This window comes from Homalodisca vitripennis, chromosome X (genome assembly GCF_021130785.1).
Source record: "Homalodisca vitripennis isolate AUS2020 chromosome X, UT_GWSS_2.1, whole genome shotgun sequence".
Classification (NCBI taxonomy): domain Eukaryota; kingdom Metazoa; phylum Arthropoda; class Insecta; order Hemiptera; family Cicadellidae; genus Homalodisca; species Homalodisca vitripennis.
In genome coordinates, this window is record NC_060215.1 from 38,513,066 (window position 1) to 38,532,068 (window position 19,003).

Genomic DNA, 19,003 nt, shown 5'->3' on the forward strand with positions numbered 1-19,003 from the left:
ATTGCTTCCCTGCAAACAGCTCCAACCTGTGACAGGGAAATGCACATTTATCACGGCTTCTGGTGTTATAATGATGTGTTGAGCCAAGAGTAGGTAGTTGGTTGCTGATTTGTTTTACATAAAGCACTGTTTCACATATATACTGGCCAAAAACAGTTAGGATCTCCAATTCCTAAAAATGACCCTTTACAGAATGTAACCAATGTAAATTGAGTACAACTCTGATATTTCATTTAATATGCTGTGTGATGTGGAACCATAGGCATCTGCAGGGTGATCAGAAAGCCTGGTGGTATCTTGTGCTAATGTTTTAATATTTGCACTGTAGATAGAAAAATTACATTTGGAAATTTTTTTCTAGTTCAAGAGGACTATTTTTCAGATAGCAAAGAGTTATGTATAACATTTAAAACATCGAAAAAGAAATTAATCTATACATGTGTAATGCAAGCACTTAAAAAAAAAGTACAGAACAGGCTGTAAACCCCAAAAGAAAATTGTTAGCCTCAACACAACAGTTGTCAAATCTGTAAGTGTTTCCATTTGTTTAAAAGTATTTTAAAGGGCAAATTAGGTTATTATGATAAAAATGTTACAATCATTATCATTTTACAACCATTCTAAAACTTTTCCTGAATATTTAATTACAGCCATGAATAATTTTAACTTTAACCTCAAATCTCTCAAAATCAGATGGAGACAATGAATGGCCTGAGATTTACACCAACATCCTGTTTTATGCTGTTTCAAACAGTGTATTATCAGGAAACGGGAAAAGGTTACTATTCAAAAAGTTTGGATTAGAGATACCCTCCCCACCCAAAAGGAACAGTTTTCTAAAATGTAGGTTCCATTTACCAACAAACATTTACTAATCTTTATTTTTTTCCATTATATCAAAATCAGAAAGGATACATTTTATAAAAAAATGTTTTGTGTTTTTGTGTGTATGTGTATTCCTCATTAGGATGTGGATGTAGGATTAAAAGTGTATGAAACAATTTTGAAGTTTCTTGAATTATTATGTATGAGTCACATGTGGCTCATACAAGCACAGTTGTTTCACTTGTTCGCTCCAATTTCAGCTGCTGTCATTGTCTCTTAAGTTATTGCATCAGCCTCTAAGTTACAGAGTAGATTTTTACATTTGTCATCTTTGGAGGTTTTTTCAATAATACAATATTGGTCTAATTGAACATAACCAGTTTGTGGCATGGGTGACCCATGACACACTATACACTGTACAGAGTGGTGCTTTCTAATAGAACACAATCTGGTGCCAGTTCCACCTATTTCACCTAGAGCGCTCTAGCACTGACTTACATTAAACTATCAGACGCCAAAGTCTATCATCTTTATGAATCATGGATGACTCATACCACACAGATATAATGCCTCTATATGAGACACTGGTGTCTCACATCGGAATATGAAAAAGATTACCAAATTTAACAAATGTGTTTAAAAAGATAAAAGAACTAAAGTATTGAGTGAATAACATTTTATAAATTGTTAATTTAAAAAGGCTAATTAATAATGACTCAAAATTTTGTTAAAGACTACTAGTATAGAAAGCTGTAAAATTTTTACACTCATAAGTTCAAAAGTTACCTTTTTTAACAGAAGTGAACGCTTCCCCACTATTTCTAGGGCTGCAAAGCGTAAAGAAAATATTTCCTGGCATCCAAAAGAACTCTGTATGAAACCAATTCCAGATAAATCAGTCAGTTAATTTTAAATAGAAATAAATATTCATTAACATAGTATTAAAAGCATGATATATATTGAGTGGGACCATGCGGAAAACCTTCAGCCGGAAAGAAAATAACTCTCCCACAGGTACTACAGGACTAGTCTAGAGATAGAATCTAACACAAATAGATCGTTATACTTGGTGTATTAATACTTTTTCTGTAGATTTTTTCCGTTATAAATGTCATTGAGTTTTTTAAATTATTTTATATAGAAATACATTAATCTTGATAAAACAGTTGTATATTATTGGAAAAAAATATTTGCAGCATGTTTCCTAAAAGATCTAAAGTAATTTATTAGCAGTATTGATAGCAAAAGTTAAAAGTATAAAACTTTGTATTAATACTTTTACTTTGTATACCTTTATTCAGATTTACTACTTCCAGAATGATACAATCTATTGCTCATTAGTCACTGATAAAGTTCTATTTTATCATTCGAGCAGATTTACATGTTAGCATCACCTTTCCAGCAAATTATACTCTAATATCTCATACTGGCACAGATTACTTTAGAGATGCTTTATGAAATCTACTTTATTACAGGTTCTCTTTTGGTGCACATGATGAGCTACTTTCTTGGAAAAGATGTTTTCCGTTCTGGGATCAACAAATATCTTAAACGTTTTGAGTACCACAATGCAGAGCAAGACGATTTGTGGGAAAGTCTGACTACGGAAGCCAACATAAGCTCAGTACTGCCTACAAACCTCAGTGTAAAGGACATAATGGATACTTGGACATTACAGACTGGATATCCAGTAGTGTTGATCAAAAGAGAAGGTGGAAGAATTACAGTTTCTCAGGTAAGAAAGTGTTTCTAAAAATAACATAACAAATTCCAACCATAGTATTCACAGCTAGAATTACTAAACACTCAAAATTTATCCTTTTGAATATCTTTAGTTATTTGAAGTAATTTTGGTTACCAATATCATCAGGCAATCTGATATTAAAAGGAATAAAAATAAAAGAATACTTTGAGATATATTTATATTGTATTTTAACACTTTTAATTATGGTGTATCACAGAAACGTTTCCTAGCCGTGCAGCCAAAGGAAGAACCAAAGGGGTGTTGGTGGATACCTCTGACATATTCCACTGCCAACAATATCAACTTCAACGAGACTAAAAGCTCTCACTGGCTCGGTTGTAACTCAGAACTTATCATCGATACAGGAGTTGGGTCTGATGACTGGATTATACTCAATAACAAAGCTGCTGGTCTGTATACAATAAAGTTGGTCTGTATTTGTCCTTATTTCTTTCTAAGTAATACTTTCGTTTAATGAACGAGACATACATACTGCTGATATCTCCAAATGTAATAGTGTATAACAGAAAAATTTTATCAAACTACATCCTAATCAGGAAAATGTAAAATTGATTAAAACATTTTAATTATATTACAAATAACATAGAAAGTAAGTTATTAGGCATAAATAAAAGTTTGGTTTTTTTACCAAAGCAACTCTCAATATTTTAATTCTTACTTTATGACTTCCTACAGTTATTTTATTTAACTTTAAAATAATAACAGGGCTGATTCTACAACTTAAACTTGAAACGTCTGTAGAAGACAATGTACAGGTTTATTAGATTAACACTTGTGCAAATGGTACTCTTGTACGAAACAACCTAGTGTATAAATTTTCTTCCCACCACAACTAATGTGTTAAACAGTGTTGAAACCTAAATCTTTAATGTGTTGGCAGGATTATACAGGGTGAACTATGATCACCATAGTTGGTCATTGATAGCAGATACTCTCCATGGTCCAAACTTTACTATGATACATGAATTGAACCGACTGCAGTTAGTATTGGATGCTATGTCACTGGCCAAGGTGGGCCAACTGGACTACACAACAGCATTCAAGGTGCTCAAGTACATTCAGAAAGAGACATCCTACAATCCTTGGCGAGCTGCCGCGGCTTCTCTTCAAGATTTGGTACCTTTTTTCTGGGATGGTGACAAATTTGACATATTTAAAGTAAGTATGTTGAATATTTCTTCCATCAGACTGCATACATGCAAAATACCGGCATGTCTGTGATGTTCATCTTCCATGATTTCCTCTTCTATGCTAGTCTGTACTAATGACAAGAATTTAACTTCTGAAAACTGAAAGCCAAAGAGTGGTACATTTCAATAGATGGCAATTGACCATTGGGACTAGTGTTATAGCCAAGGAATGTTTACGAGGTTTAACACATTACTGCGGCAGACACCTTAGAAGTACAGTACAGAAGCAGGGTGAGACTGCTCGGTTTATATTAGTATATATGTACAGTAAAGATGTAATTACATGTACTTATTATGGCTAGACAGTTATTGTACAGTACTTTAATATATTGACTGTGGCAGACACCTTAAGGTCTAACTCGGTAAAGTACAGCAGTGAAGGTGTTGTTAAGCAAAGACCTGACTGCTGTGCTGCAGCCCAACTCCTCTACTTTCTGTCCCATGTCAAGGCGGCCAAAACTCACATTTGATTATAAACGGTTTCACAATGCAGCACGATCCCAAAGCATGGTAGAGCAACCAAGTGTTTTACATATATATAACATAGCTATGGTGGGAAGGGTTGCTTTAATACAAATATTGAGTTAAGGTCCATTTTACTTTCAGCTTAGTGTAGCATCTAAAATCTCTTCAGACAAATTCCAGAAGTCAATATGTACCAGTGTCAGATTTCAGATGCTGTACTAAGCAGAATGTGAAATGGAGTTTAACTCAATATTCACATTGAATCAACTCTTCCCACCGTAACTACGTTATTTGCAGTATATTCTTAGAATGATAGTATCTCAGAAATGCTGTATGCTTAATTATTAATGCAGCTGAAAGTAGAAGTTTTGTTTTCTCTTCTCTCGAGGTCTTTTTATTCTGGATTTTGAAAAGTAAGGCCAAATAAAAAATTGTATTCTGCTATACTAATTACTTGATAATAGAAAAAATAACAGATACATTGACAGCAGAAAGTTAAGTCTGTATGTTATAAAAAAATCCTAAGAGTACCCTGAACAGTGAATTAGTTCATTAGTCATGAAATCAAATTAATGCCAATAGTTTTTTGATTGTTTTTAATTGAAATTTAACTCTGTTATTCAGTAATTACTATCTTTAAAATGATGCTTTTCATTGAGAATATTACCAAAGCAAACACCATCAAGACTAAAATAATTAGAATCTAAAAGAAACACTGTTTCTGTTATATATGCATTTATTATTTCAAGGTGTGGGGATAAACTTGGCTGGGTTCTATTCAATACATTTACTGTAAAGTCCACTGAATTATCACACACTGTTGAAATTTAAAGATAAAATATTCATAAAAAGATTGTAGCATTTTTTTATAAATCTAACTGGCATAATTTTAGAAGTCCTAAAAACAATTAATTTACGATTTTACACAAAATATAAAGTCAAGGAAAAATAAAGATAAAATTAATAAACACACAAGTAATACTAAACTTATCATGACATTGCCCTGTTTGTACATATAATGTTTTACTGGATGTGAAAGTAAATCTGCAAAATTATACTGTTAGAGAAACCATACATACTTATAAAACTAGAAAAAATACATGCTAGAGCTGCCAAGGACCAGGCTTGAAAAAACAAAAGGTAGTCATATCTATATGAAAATAAAACTATTAATTAATTACCAAAAGTAGGATGGATTATAAATATAAATAGGTTTACAAGAGTTGTAAGCAAGTGGTTTAAAGAAAATGAATTTTACTATGTGAATAAATATTTGGACTGTGATATATGTTCCTTATGTTTTTAATTTTATCTGGTTCAGTTTTAAGTTTTAATTTTTGTTTTATACTTTGAGATTTTAAGTTTTAACCACTTTATTTACATATTTCAAATATTTATATTGTTACATTTTTCATTGGTTTTTTAATGGTATATGTTGTTTGTGTTTCTTATTCAATTTGTGTTTTTGATATTTCATTTACAATATAATGCTTTTATTATAACTTAAATACTTTTCTATGACCACACTCTGTTTTTCTAAAAGTTAGTAGTTTTGTAACGTCTTGTGTCTTTTACAACGTTCCTGCCCAATAGTTTGACGAAGTCTATTGTAACTTGTTATGTTGCTTAATGACTAATAAATACATCTTGAATCCTTAACTGTCAATTATACATTGTAAAAGTTATCTAGTTTTTTCAAGTGGGATAACATTTACAAAATAAAAACCCAAAATCTTAGCGGTGATGTAAAGGAAAACACATAGGATGCAAACCCTTTTTGCATTTTCTACACATAATTGTTGATTTTCTTCTCTTCCCACAGCAGTTCCTCTCCATTGAGAATTTTTTCAAAATACATGTCAGGATTTGTATCTCCTCCAGGACCTCTGGCAGGACGCCTCGGTTTTAATATTTGTTAGGTCAGCTACCTTTGATCTAGACTCTTGTTTTAAAAGCCACTGTCTTATATCCTACAGTAATAAAATTGTATACATATATACTAAATAAGAAAATGTATCTAAATGTATAAAATATTTATTTTAGAATCTGTAATTATTTTTTTCATGATGTCCGGATAACAGGACCTTAGCACTAAAAAGGTTAATTTACATATAAAACTTTACTTTATAAATTTAATATACCATCATAATGTACAAAAATTCATATTTAAGACACTCACTTAAATCATCACTGGATGACTTATTACAAAAGCATAATTGGCTGAGTGCGTCAGCGAAGCCTATTACTCAAGGGGTATGTATCGTAATAAAATTACTAAATACGATACAGTTATAATTTTTTTCTATTATAGGTATTTTTACTTGTCTGTGTTCATTGCAGAGTTTTGTAAGGAATCTTCTATCCAACATTTACCAGAGATTCAGCGATTTGGAATTTGTACCAAATGGAATAGAAGAAAAACAACTTAAAGCACTAGTTACCAAATTGGCTTGTAACTATCAAGTAGGTCATTGTTCTCAAGATGCAAATCTCATGTTTAAAGCATGGATGTCCAACAATACCCAGTGAGTATTGCAGTGTTTGTTATAAACAATATTGCATATTTATAGGGATGAGAGAGTAGCTGGCAATGTTATTGCAACTCATTGAATCACGTGTTAAGTAGCAAGTTGACTAACTGGAACTCTCCCTTTCTCATTCTATGCCTGGTTAATAAAGACTTGCTTCCTAATTGTCAATATGTTGTACCAATTTTTTTACATCTAAATTATTACTGCTAAGCTAGAAATCTAATGTTTCAGTACAATGGTAGCAAAATTAAGAACCATGATAGTTTTCTATGTAAATATCCTATAAAAAGGAAATTTTTTTATAGATTGTATTAATGTGGTTGTAGTCACTGGCGTGTGCACGGGGGTTGCCACAGGTGTACAGCATCTGCTAATAAGTTGATTTTTTTGTTATATAACTTTGATGCGAACGTTATACTACTACAGAAGAACAAGAGTTATGTTATTTGGCTCACCGGTGCCAAATTTTACGTATTATTTATATTGTTATGCGTTGTTCCCCTATTTCCTACTGCCCCTCCTCGCCACCACTAGAATGGGGTATAGCCCGCTGCAAAATAGTACTGTGTTTTGTACGAGTTCTATGTTTAAAAGGTTTTCACCTACTTAATTGGTGATTGAAGTGGAAGAACTACATATATTGTATGGTTATAACAATAAAGAGTATTATTATGTATGAATCATATTGGCTCATGAGCAAACAAAGTTTTTGCTTACACAGTTATTTTCCTTTTTTTTGAAGTTTGTTCTTGAGGATGGAAGGATTGAGAAGGAAACACAGCTATTTCTGTTGTGAGGCATCAGTCACCTGTGACTCAGATGTACAAGCTTGTTTCTCTTGTTCGTGCCCCGATCTCAGCTGCTGTTACTATATGCTAAGTTATATATCAACCTCCAAGGCAAAGGGTATATCTTTACATTTGTCATGTTTTGGGGCTGTATTCAATATTAGTCTACTTGAATATAAACAGTTTGCGGTAAAAGTAAACACACTACACAGTGGTGCTCCCTATTAGAACACAATCTGGTAGTTCCGCCAATTTCACCTACAGTGCACTGGCGCTGACTTACACTAAACTATCAGACGCCAATGTACACCATTTTCATGAGTCACAGGTACACAGGTACACAGATACATACTGCGCAGATATAATGCATTTTTATGAGTTACCGGTGATTCACGTCACAATTCGAGAAAGATTACCAAATTTAGTAATATATCATACACAAACTAACATACACTAATAATTAATAAATACCTGTCATACATAGTTTAAAATACCGGCCATTTTAATCTAAAAAGTACTTGTCCTCTTTTACTGTTATAACACTTCTATAACTACCCAATCTAGGTCCAAAGATTAATTCTACAAAGTTATTATTTTAACTATACACTTTCCTTCTTCCTAGGATACCTAAGGACATGAGAGGAGTTGTATTATGTGAAGGAATTAGACAAGGAAAAATGAAAGAATGGAACTATGTTTGGGATCAATACCTAGCCTCAAATGTTGCAAGTGAAAAAAACACTTACCTGCAAGCACTGGCATGTTCAAACAGAAGCACTCGGTTTATGAGGTCAGTATCACTATAGTGCGAGTCTTATTAGCTTTGGTACAAACTTTATTTCATAGCTTTTAATAATATAAACTTTACTATGAATACTATTTATTTGGCATTAGAAGCACATATCATATTAAATATTACATTTACATATATTGCCGGTAAGGAATTCTGGTTGCATAAATCGAAAATTTGGTATTGATCATAAATGGATTAAATTCTATGTGCAACGAAGACTAACCAAAGCAAAACTCCCCAAAATAACAGAATATATCAGGATTGATTGAGGGTTCTTTGAGAAATCTTTGTTTTTTGTTTATCATTTTCATTCTAATGATAAACAATTTATTAAACAAAACCAAGCAAATCATTTAAAAACAAAACCCACTTCTGATTTATCAAAGTTACTTCTGTATTTAGTTGATTAGCCAACTTGTGTGCTTATGAAAGAAATCAGTGGGTATTTCTTTCAGTTCAGAATTCCAACCTCTTTAACTGTTTTCAAATGGGTTAAATCCTAACTAACCCATTTCATCTGAATTTATTATATTTATAACCTACTTTATTACAACTATTTAGAAGTGGTGTTTAATTTAAAAGTAAACAATGAATTATATCTCACAATCTGCATCTTTTAGTGTAACTTGATTTCGTTACAGGTTTATGGAGAGGACACTCAATTCATCTTTAGTTCATAAACAGGATGCAGTCAACATTTTCTACTACGTTGCCCAGACTTCCAAAGTTGGCTTTAGATATTGCCAAACTTTTTTTAACTATGAAATTCAAAGACTGCATGACCAGTGAGTAGGCATAAACGTATTTTCAATCTAACCTATGCATAATTATAGTGTGTGCATGCATGCACATAGACATCCAACATAATTTGTTCAGTTATATAAAGAAACTATTTGCATATTCCGTGGTTACTGTGTACAACTATACAATCTATAAATCACTCTGAGGATCCACTTTATGGGAAATTTATCACTTATGTGTTATTCATGCATATCCCTAGATCTTTTTCACTTTTTTTACAAAACTCCCTTGCCCAGTAAATATAAATCGGTAGTGTAAGAAAGCGTAACCTAAGCAAATACACAGTGAAGATAATTCTCTAAACAAATTAAAACTAAGCATCTCTCACATCCTCTGTAATTTATTGCATGTAAGAATGGATTGGCACAATATTCATGATCTGCCATTAGGCTTGCTCTGTTTTTATATTAATGTAGGAACCTTTTACCGGGCAAGACTAAGCTAATGTTTTCATAAAGTAAAATCATATACATATACTCTATATAATCATATATACAAATTCAGAATGTAAAACAGAAAAAATGGATTGCATTTTATTAACTGGTTACTCACATTTTCAGCTTTGCACCAGACACTGAGGTATTGGGGCAGTACTTCATTATTTTGGCTCGCCAGTCAGTGTATGCTTATGAATTACAGGAGGTAAGATGTTTTAATGAATACACACAGTTGATTTAAAAATTAGTATTAGAAGATTCTAACTGTAATAGATCTGTAGTGTGTGTGCGCCATGGAATAATTTCTTCAGTATACGTGCATTGTTTACTATGTACATCATCATTTGATGTTGATAGGTGTCCTGAACCAGAGTTGTTTTTCATGATGACAGTGTCGCTTCATATCTGGCTGACAATGTGTACCCTGAGGCTTTGTGTTATCCGTATCTAACAAGCAATTATAAAATGCATGGTTATTTTAGTTTGTTTTTCTGAAATATGCTAAAACTTATAGTCATGATGAAATACAAACAGAACGACTCCTGCTGTTTTCCACCTACTTTGGTGTACTTAATGAATATTTTAAATAATCTTTTTCATGGTTGTATCAACCAGAAATGACCATAGACAGCAGTTTTAATTTGTGATAAAACAAAAATGTTGCATGTGCTGGATTATGGAAAACAACTTTTAGTTAGTGAGGTGAATCAGGGTTGCAACCAAATATTTCTCCTAGTGGGCATAAAATGTAATGCCATTTTATGGTACTTTAATAATTAAATGAAGTACTATTAAAACTTAAAATATTATAGACCTTGGCTTCAAACACCCAATATTATGTGCGGTCTGCTAAATAAAGAGCATAGAAAGGCATATAACGTTTACAGCTGTTTCATACCCAAAAAACAACGGCTTTTAGTTTAACTCATCAAAACAACGAAAAGGGATTATTTCTGTATGTTACAACTTACAAGTTTGTTGAAACAACATTCCTGACCTGTGATGCTCAAACCTGCAAGGATATGAGATATGGCATCTTTCCTAAATTATTGATTGGTTAAACAAAAGATGGAGGGGTTATATATTGCATAAGAGTTAGTGATAAGAGATGTAACCTATAAAGAGGATTTATTTATAGTCTACAAAGGTCAGGGTAGCTCTGTAATTAGGCCTAAGATTATTCACAATAGTGTTTACATATGAGGTAAGATATTATTATTATTATTTATATATATATATTATTTCTAAGTTCTGGGAAATGGGGATTTAACCCCCAAAACCACCCCACCTGCTGTGCCACAGTTGAATTACGTAATACTGATCTCGGGTTACAAAATATTTGTGACAGAGAGTAAAATAAATAAAGTTCAGATATGATCTGCACTCTAATGACATGGGATTGAATAAATAACTTTTCCAAACTTGGAAATTACCAGAATTGAAAGTCAGATGGACATGGCATGTAGTGTTTGTTATCAGTCAGTCAGATCTGACTTTCACGGAAACTAAATGTTGTATGTTAGTGAAGAAACAGATTGATCAGCTATTCACAACCTAATTCCTTGCTCTCTTTATTTTAAGCATACAACAAAGAGCTTTTAATCTCTATGTGGCGTAAGTGGTTGTTTAAGGTTTCTAAGATGTAAGGAGACTCATTTTAGACAGCTTCATAATAGCTTTTCCTAGGGTTCAGTTCTAACCTCTGTTTTATTTAATGTTAAAACTGCTATAATTCCTGAAAAACAGAAAATTTATCAATCCGGATGATACTTCTGTTTTCCAGAGATGTCCACATTATAGACATTACTCTTCGCATATGATCTTATTTTCTATCCTCATTTTTTAACCTGGAAGCTAAAATATAACTATTGCAAGAAGCAGAAATAGCCTGCTTTTATCTCAATAACAAGATATCTAACTTAATACTTGGTTTGATGATTAACAGTTCAAAATACAATGAGCGAACACAATACTTGACGGTCATTCTAGAGAAATCACTTTCAAAAGCCATCTGCAAAAGAGAACAGGAGAGGTTATGACTAGGTTTAATATCTTACTGTCTGAGGAATGAATACAAAAGTGTTTTATCTATTCTACTACAGAATATTGTACTCCTATCTGATTAAGCAAAGGTCACATGAGATAAGTTAATATTAAACTATATACCTTACATGGCTCCCAGTAGTAAGCAACAGCTCCTCAGGATATAGTAGTACATAAGCAGGCTTTGTGTACAGCTTTACAAGATCTTGTCCACTCCCAAATACAAGATCTTCCCACTCGGATAAGCCGATTGAAGTTCTATAAACCACTTCTGAGATGTGTTTATTCATGTTGGTCGCTTATGACAGGTACATCTTGATAGCTGATGCAACAAAATAATGTTATGGAATTGAACTTTCCAGGGTAGAATGGTGTTTGGGAAGTATTAACCAAAACCTTGAGAAATAGCTAAATGAATTAGATTTACCTGTATATCCAGCTAGAGTACAGCTTTGTAGCCCACAGTGTTGTAACCTGGAGTCTTCTGTACTTCCCTAATACAATACAGAAGCAAATCTGTTGGTTAGGGTTTGATCAAGAGCCTAAATAATCTCTATATAATCTCCAATAATAATCTATCTCTAAAAATGTTTCCAATCCACTCCTACCAAGGATACTTGAAATTACTGGAAATACCAACCAGCAGTTTTTTGATGAGTTTTTCTATTCATTACCAAATTTACAAACCTGAGTGACTCAGTCTATTTTATCGGAGAAGGCTCAACCTGTAAACATTCCCATTAGAAGTCTTTTTTTCTTTTGGCATGGTCAAAGCTGCACTGTGTTCACCAAAGAGCTTTTGATTGTCTTAGTCAATGTGTGTTTTGACACAATAAGTAGCTTACCTTACCCACTTCCTTCAGCATTTGGTGACAGAATATTTCAAAAACTCAAATGAATGAGTGAATAGTAATTAATCTTTGGGATGCTTGGCTTTATTAAGGGACTATGTCTGAACACTTTATGTTCCTTTGATTATGGACTTTTCTCATTCAATTCTTTTCCTATTATGAGTCTAGTTCCCACCTGCTAATCGTTCAATAGCACTGTAAGCTTCACTGTTTCTTGCAACTACCCCAACAAATTTATGCAGTGTAATTCTTGATATTTCTTTCTTCTGTACATGTATACTGATTGGCATGTAAGGGGAGATTTACTGAGAACCTCATCCATCCCATTCCATTCAGAACAAATAAATTATTTTAATGAAAGTAGGTAAGACTTCAGTCCGAATGATCTAGGCAAGAAGTTTCTCTCTGGAAGATGGTCCTTCTCTTAATCAACATGACCAAGGTTCTCTTCCACAACTGTGGATAAAGTTTTTTCAGTTTGTTACTAGTATGGTACAGCCTGGTATGTTCAATTCACCAGTACCATATAATATCTGTGGGCTTCCTCTGTCCCGGGAAAGTATCTGATAAGAATAGCAACTGCACACATTTTTCTACTTCACGTGTCCCCTCACGCTTCTACAGCATCTGTTCCTGCCTGCTTTGTAGTGGCCCAACCTGAGTCACACTATGTTGAATTTTTTGTATTTCTACTATTTATATGTTATCATGTTTTATAATGTAATTTGCTCATCATAACGATTCTAAATTACAACTACTTTGAAATAAACAGAATTTAATGTGCAAGCTAGCCTGCCTTTAATATGATCACAACTATCTACAGGGTATTAGGGTTAACCTTTTATAAACAAAGGGGATTGTGCATTTCTTTATGGAATAAAACGTACTCAGTCTCTTATATTATCAGAACTTCAATAAACCTTATTAAAAAAATGCAAAGATCTGAAGAGCTTTATAGAACCTTATTTATCTAAGTACTTAACATAAATACAGATTTTGCACATCTTTCATGCATTTTGTATTGTTAAACCTATTGGGTTATGTCAGGAAACATTACATGTACTTTATTTCCATTCTGTACATTCAGTCTGATGTCAAAAAATATAAAAGCATACTGTAATTTATAAAATCTTTATATTGTATTGTATATTTACAGTTGAAGAATTTATTAAATAACAAAAAGGAACTCTTTGAAAAATCTCAACTTGCAATCAGCCAAGGGCTTGAAAGTGCAGAAAGCAACCTCCAATGGATGAAATTGTTCTATGGCAATATTTCAGATGCTATGGTACTTTAGTATTAGCGTAAAAAATATAGTGTTTTAAATTTCAATAAAAATATTAATAACACAAACTACAATATGTTTTTGATTTAGTTCCCTCGTCCTTACTCATAAGTAATTAATTCTTTATCAGCATTGCACCAGGATATCAACAATATGCATTTGGAAAATAAGTTGTGTTCTTGTATTGATTATCTGGAAGATTAGGAAGCGATATAGTATATCCACTGAAGGTGTAGGAGTAAATAAAATTGAGATAAAAAACCTGTAGTTTTCGTTAATGAAACAGAAAATGAATGTCATTTCTAAGCACTTGATGCAGTAAATACTGTCCAATTAAAAAACGTTAGTTTTTAAGTTGATGTTGTATGAAAGTAATTTTGTCTAAAATAACAATCCTGATCTATATTACTTGTTTTAATTTTGTAGTTAGATTTAATTACTCTACATTAAAAATGTTATTCCATTTAATTTTCTCCATTATATTGAATTTTATAATGTTATAGTAAAAGTAACTTGTTTAAAACACTAATCATTCTAGGTTTATGTTATTTTAAATAATTTCACAAAATAGACAGTGTTATCGGTGTTATTTCTAATTGTTAAGTTTGTGCCTCAGATATGCAAAAGTTTTCTTAAGCTAAAATAAAATACAAAGTCGCACTTAACACAACCAATATTCTTATTATATTATACAATAATATGGGTTAAATACAATAGAACATAAAATTAACGGTTCTACACATAAAAATACCAGTCTGTTGTTTACACAATGTAGAAAACTACTGGGGAAAAACAGGAAAAAGATTATACAGTATTATAATTTGATTACTTTTTTCCACATACACAATGGATGTTTGGAATGAAAGTCTCGGAGCTGTCCGGTACGAGGCTGAGTGGGAGTAGTATCAGATAATTTGTGTAGTTGTGTTGTCCAGCTCATTATGAGTATGCAATATAGCGAGAAGGTTATAGAACTGATTTGAAATATAAATTAAAATTGCCTCTATAACTGAACTTCCGTTGACTTGTAAAGAATTGCTGTCATATTTTAACTGTGTAGTCAAAGGCACTCAATGTGGATATTATAATGCACTAAAAAAATGACACCCAGAGGCAAAAAAGTTATTATATGATTTCTTATGGCAAGTGCAGTTGGAAGTATCTTATAAGAAGTTTTTTGAGTCTGAGGTGGAAATAGCGTATGTTCAAAACCTACCTATACCAGTGCACTTTTCATGACTTCTGTTCCCTTATACTGCACCAAATCTACTTGCATTGGTTGTTAAATTCCCTATGTAGATCTATAGTTTTTGGGAGATGGGCAGAGTAGTCTTAAAAATCTGTCTCCTTTAAACATTTTCTGATGAACCTGGCCTATTGTTTCTGCTAAGCCACGTGCACAAGGGTTCTATTACCAAAACTGTTACAGCTTGAAATTCCTTGGATGTTCTTTAACAGTTTTCAAATGGATGAACACAAAAACACATTGGCTTTTAAGTTTTTCTCTTCCTTACAAACATCCCAATCAGTGCACCTCAATAATTTACACGAAAAAAAATCATAGCCCAATTGTTAGCCAGTTTTGGTGTCTATATTTGGACCTCGAATTTATACAATTTATTTGTATTATTAAAACGTGATGTATTTAAAACAGAACTAAAAGATCTATGTAAAACAATTCACTGAAAATTAGGGTTCATTTATGTAATTTATAGGCCCAATTAAAATATAAGCACACTTCTATTACTCCTCTTTGTTTCCGTACAGCCTCTCAGCTGCTTGTCCAACAAACTGTGTAGTTAGGTATTATTGCACATTTTCATTGTTGATGCTTATGATTTCTAAAGTGAGATTATTAATTACTAACAGTTACTTGTAAATGTGTATTATTTTACGACTGGTCAGGAAAATTTAAGCTCGAGTCAATCTACATATCCATCGGTATCTATATTTGGATTTCAAAATGTATACAATATATCTGTATTACCAAGACTGTGTATTACCATTAAACATTAGTTAGATTCCTGTAATATAAATCACTCAACAAATCAATTTATAACAATACTGTCAGTGGTCCTTTTACCCCCTAAATATCTACATGAGGATTTTATAGAGAAGACCAGAACCAGAGTAATTACCCCAGGTTATGATTGATATGATGAATCCAGCCCCTGAGCTCCAACAGGTTAGCTTAAAGCCAAAAACACTTTTTTATCATAAACTTTTTTATTTTTTAACCTAACTTAATAAACCTTTGTATTTTTTTTACATTAAAACGTTTTAAATAAAAGTACAGAATTTCCAGCAAATAAATTGTTTAATGTTTTTATCAAAAAATATTCAAACTAAAATTATGAAACCAAGATAAATTTTAACACTATCTATATTTTTTATACAGTATATGTGTAAAGATTTTAATGTAAAAACAAAAATGATCAGTTATTAATTTTTTTGAAAGTCTGAAAAATATATATATATTTTTTTTGTAATTGTTCAAATATCCCTTTTCATGGAGCAATACACATTTTTTGGAAGTGTTGTAATAATTCCAAAGATATTGATCCTCAAATGATTAAGACAAAACAATATAGATGAAAACCTTTTAGAGATTTATCAAACCTGAACAAACCCACATTATAACATTCTTATATTAATATGAATTATTATTACTTACTTTAGAATAAGGGTTTAAAAGGAGTAATAAACAAAGGTGTATTAAACAAAAGCACATTTTAATGTAATTTATTATTATTTATATTTTACAATAACATCTTATCCCTAGTCATAATTAACATATTTATTTTAGTGTAATGTAAAATATTGATTTATTATGGCATGATTCAATGTAGAAGGCAGGTGAAAGTTCTACACATTGATAACAAAAACACACTCGGTAAAGCTCTAGGTGAGGTTTTCTGAGACTAAAAACAGCAAAACTGACAACAGGAATGTAACAAAACTAAGATATTTCGTACAAAACAATGGCTTCCTCAGCCAAACCCGATACTACTAAACTCTTGGAATTTAAAACGAAATATAGTTATATAAACATGGTTCCATTATGTATAAAGCTTATCAAGTATTTAAGATAATTATATATATAAATAAGATAAATAATAAAAGTAGGGGCTCAAGTTAGCAAACCATAGTACCGTTTTTATAAATACAAAAAATAACTATACATACATTATGTAAAATGCGACAAGCAATTTCATTTGATTCTAGGTCAAGTTGGAACTATAAATGACAATACAATAATAACCCAATTTAGACAAAAGCATCATAAAGTGATTTAATTGGTTAAAAATTTATTGCTGGTAAGGTGCTGTGACTTTTTTACAAGCTGATATCACAATTAACTAACTGATATTTTCCGTTACTATTCAAATGACCCAAAATTTATGTACGAACAGATTCTACGGAAAACACCAGTTTCACATGCAAAATCATCTAAATTTTAAGGACTAAAAACCATTCAAGATTAGTGTAAACATTCTAGAATTTTTAATTTTCAAAAACTATCCTTATGGCTAAGGATGAAAAATAAACGTGCCTCACAACATAGGCTAGTTGATTTACACCAGAGAGAAAAACACACTGCACTTATTACGCAAAAAAAACACAAAAAAAATGACTTGACGGAAATAATGAATGATGCTTTTGTAAACAACTTATTGTTCATGGTCGCACAAATGACGCACAAATGTCTCTCACAGCCTCACACAACACATTACATGGTGGAGGCTGGTTTAGGCCACGACATATCAGGGGAAATGGACGTTACCCCTCCACACTCAGTGGCTTCTTAATTTCCTCGCCTGAAACATAAGATATAGACTTAGAAATAGAACCAACTTTATTATAGCATGTTCAAACTGTATGTAACTTGGAAATAAGTTATTATGTGCTTGTAGTGGACTTTCAGAATTAAAATATTTAAATAATATAATTCTAACTTAATTAATAAACCCAAGCATAAATTATAAGTTGCATGGTATGTATAAATAATTCATGACAACATCTTGTGAATACAAATTATTTGAACTTCATTCAACCAAATTTTTGTATTGAAGCTCAATTTTAAATCACACCTCATTTGAAAGAATTGCTGAATAATTTTCAGAGTTTCAGTGGTTGCACATTACCCAGATTCCACAGGAATCAAGAAAGTGTTTGGTACACTTATCAAACCTTGCAATATTTTTTTTTCATTTGGAGTACAATGTGATGAATACAGTGAATATCTGAAACAACATGGAAAACTTCTAGAATATGTTCTTGAGATCAAAATAAAACTTGCTATTAAAAAATATTTTAAGAGTTCTCGAAAGTCTAACACTAAAATGAGGGCTAGCGTTCAGTATAACCTTTACTACATGGTTATTACTTGTTGCATAATTCACAGTTCTTGTAATATTTTAACAAAATCTCCCGTTTTTTTAGTTATTACAGTTTGAAACCTGATATGATAATTTCTGAAATATTTTTCAAAACAGGTTTTAATTAAATTAAAGTTTTGCAAAGTTTGACTTTTATTCATTTATTCAATTTAAAGATAAGAGACAGGCAGTAAATTAAACAAGACAGACTATATTTTATACAACATTTGTTACTTATTTTGACCTGACAAATCAAATAGTGAAGTTAGATAGAATAATTTATAGACACTGTATATAAAAGCCAAATACCACTGACTCATCACAAAATCTCCAAAACTACAGAATGTATTTATAAGGAACTTTGTACACATGCCCATCTTACCTCATAGGTGCTCGCTAAGAATCAGTTTTGCATATTTTGCAGCTTAACTGTGAAAATTTTCCATCACATTCAGGATTGTTAAAATGTTACAATTACCATGAGGGTCCCACATGAATCCTACAGATATGCTCTGCATGTTTTCATAACCAATCACAAGAACTCCTGGAGCTTATCACTCCCAAGCTTCCTTAATGGTCTTCGTAAATATTGGACACAAGATTCAAATATATATATTGAACATTGAAAACATTTGCTTACAATGATGAATATAGTGGTGCTCAATAATATCCATATTTGAACCAATAAGATTATGGAACTGGTGCAGTAGGGGGAGTTGGGATGTGAAAGCGGTTACTTATTCTAATGACTTTCACAGGTTTGGTGTCTGAGAATAGGCCAACACCAATATAAAGGTTCCTGAGCCCAAACGGGCTTATTTTGTGATATTTACTTATTATTACACATAAG

The 19,003-nt window shown here is 31.9% G+C and overlaps 2 protein-coding genes across 2 annotated transcripts in view; one reads left to right on the plus strand and one right to left on the minus strand.

Annotated features, from left to right (window-relative positions):
• LOC124368927 (aminopeptidase N-like) overlaps positions 1–13,845 on the plus strand; it is a 29,831-nt gene extending 15,986 nt beyond the window's left edge. The window contains exons 10-17 of the mRNA XM_046826474.1: positions 2,301–2,560; positions 2,787–2,979; positions 3,471–3,748; positions 6,586–6,770; positions 8,187–8,354; positions 8,999–9,142; positions 9,719–9,800; positions 13,646–13,845. Of these exons, the coding sequence (XP_046682430.1) occupies positions 2,301–2,560; positions 2,787–2,979; positions 3,471–3,748; positions 6,586–6,770; positions 8,187–8,354; positions 8,999–9,142; positions 9,719–9,800; positions 13,646–13,786 (1,451 nt within the window). The 3' untranslated portion in view covers positions 13,787–13,845. The remainder of the gene's footprint in view (positions 1–2,300; positions 2,561–2,786; positions 2,980–3,470; positions 3,749–6,585; positions 6,771–8,186; positions 8,355–8,998; positions 9,143–9,718; positions 9,801–13,645) is intronic.
• A 2,642-nt stretch (positions 13,846–16,487) lies between these two features.
• LOC124368931 (ras-related protein Rab-11A) overlaps positions 16,488–19,003 on the minus strand; it is a 41,381-nt gene continuing 38,865 nt past the window's right edge. The window contains exon 6 of the mRNA XM_046826483.1: positions 16,488–17,592. The gene's annotated coding sequence lies outside the window, so the exon portion shown is untranslated. The remainder of the gene's footprint in view (positions 17,593–19,003) is intronic.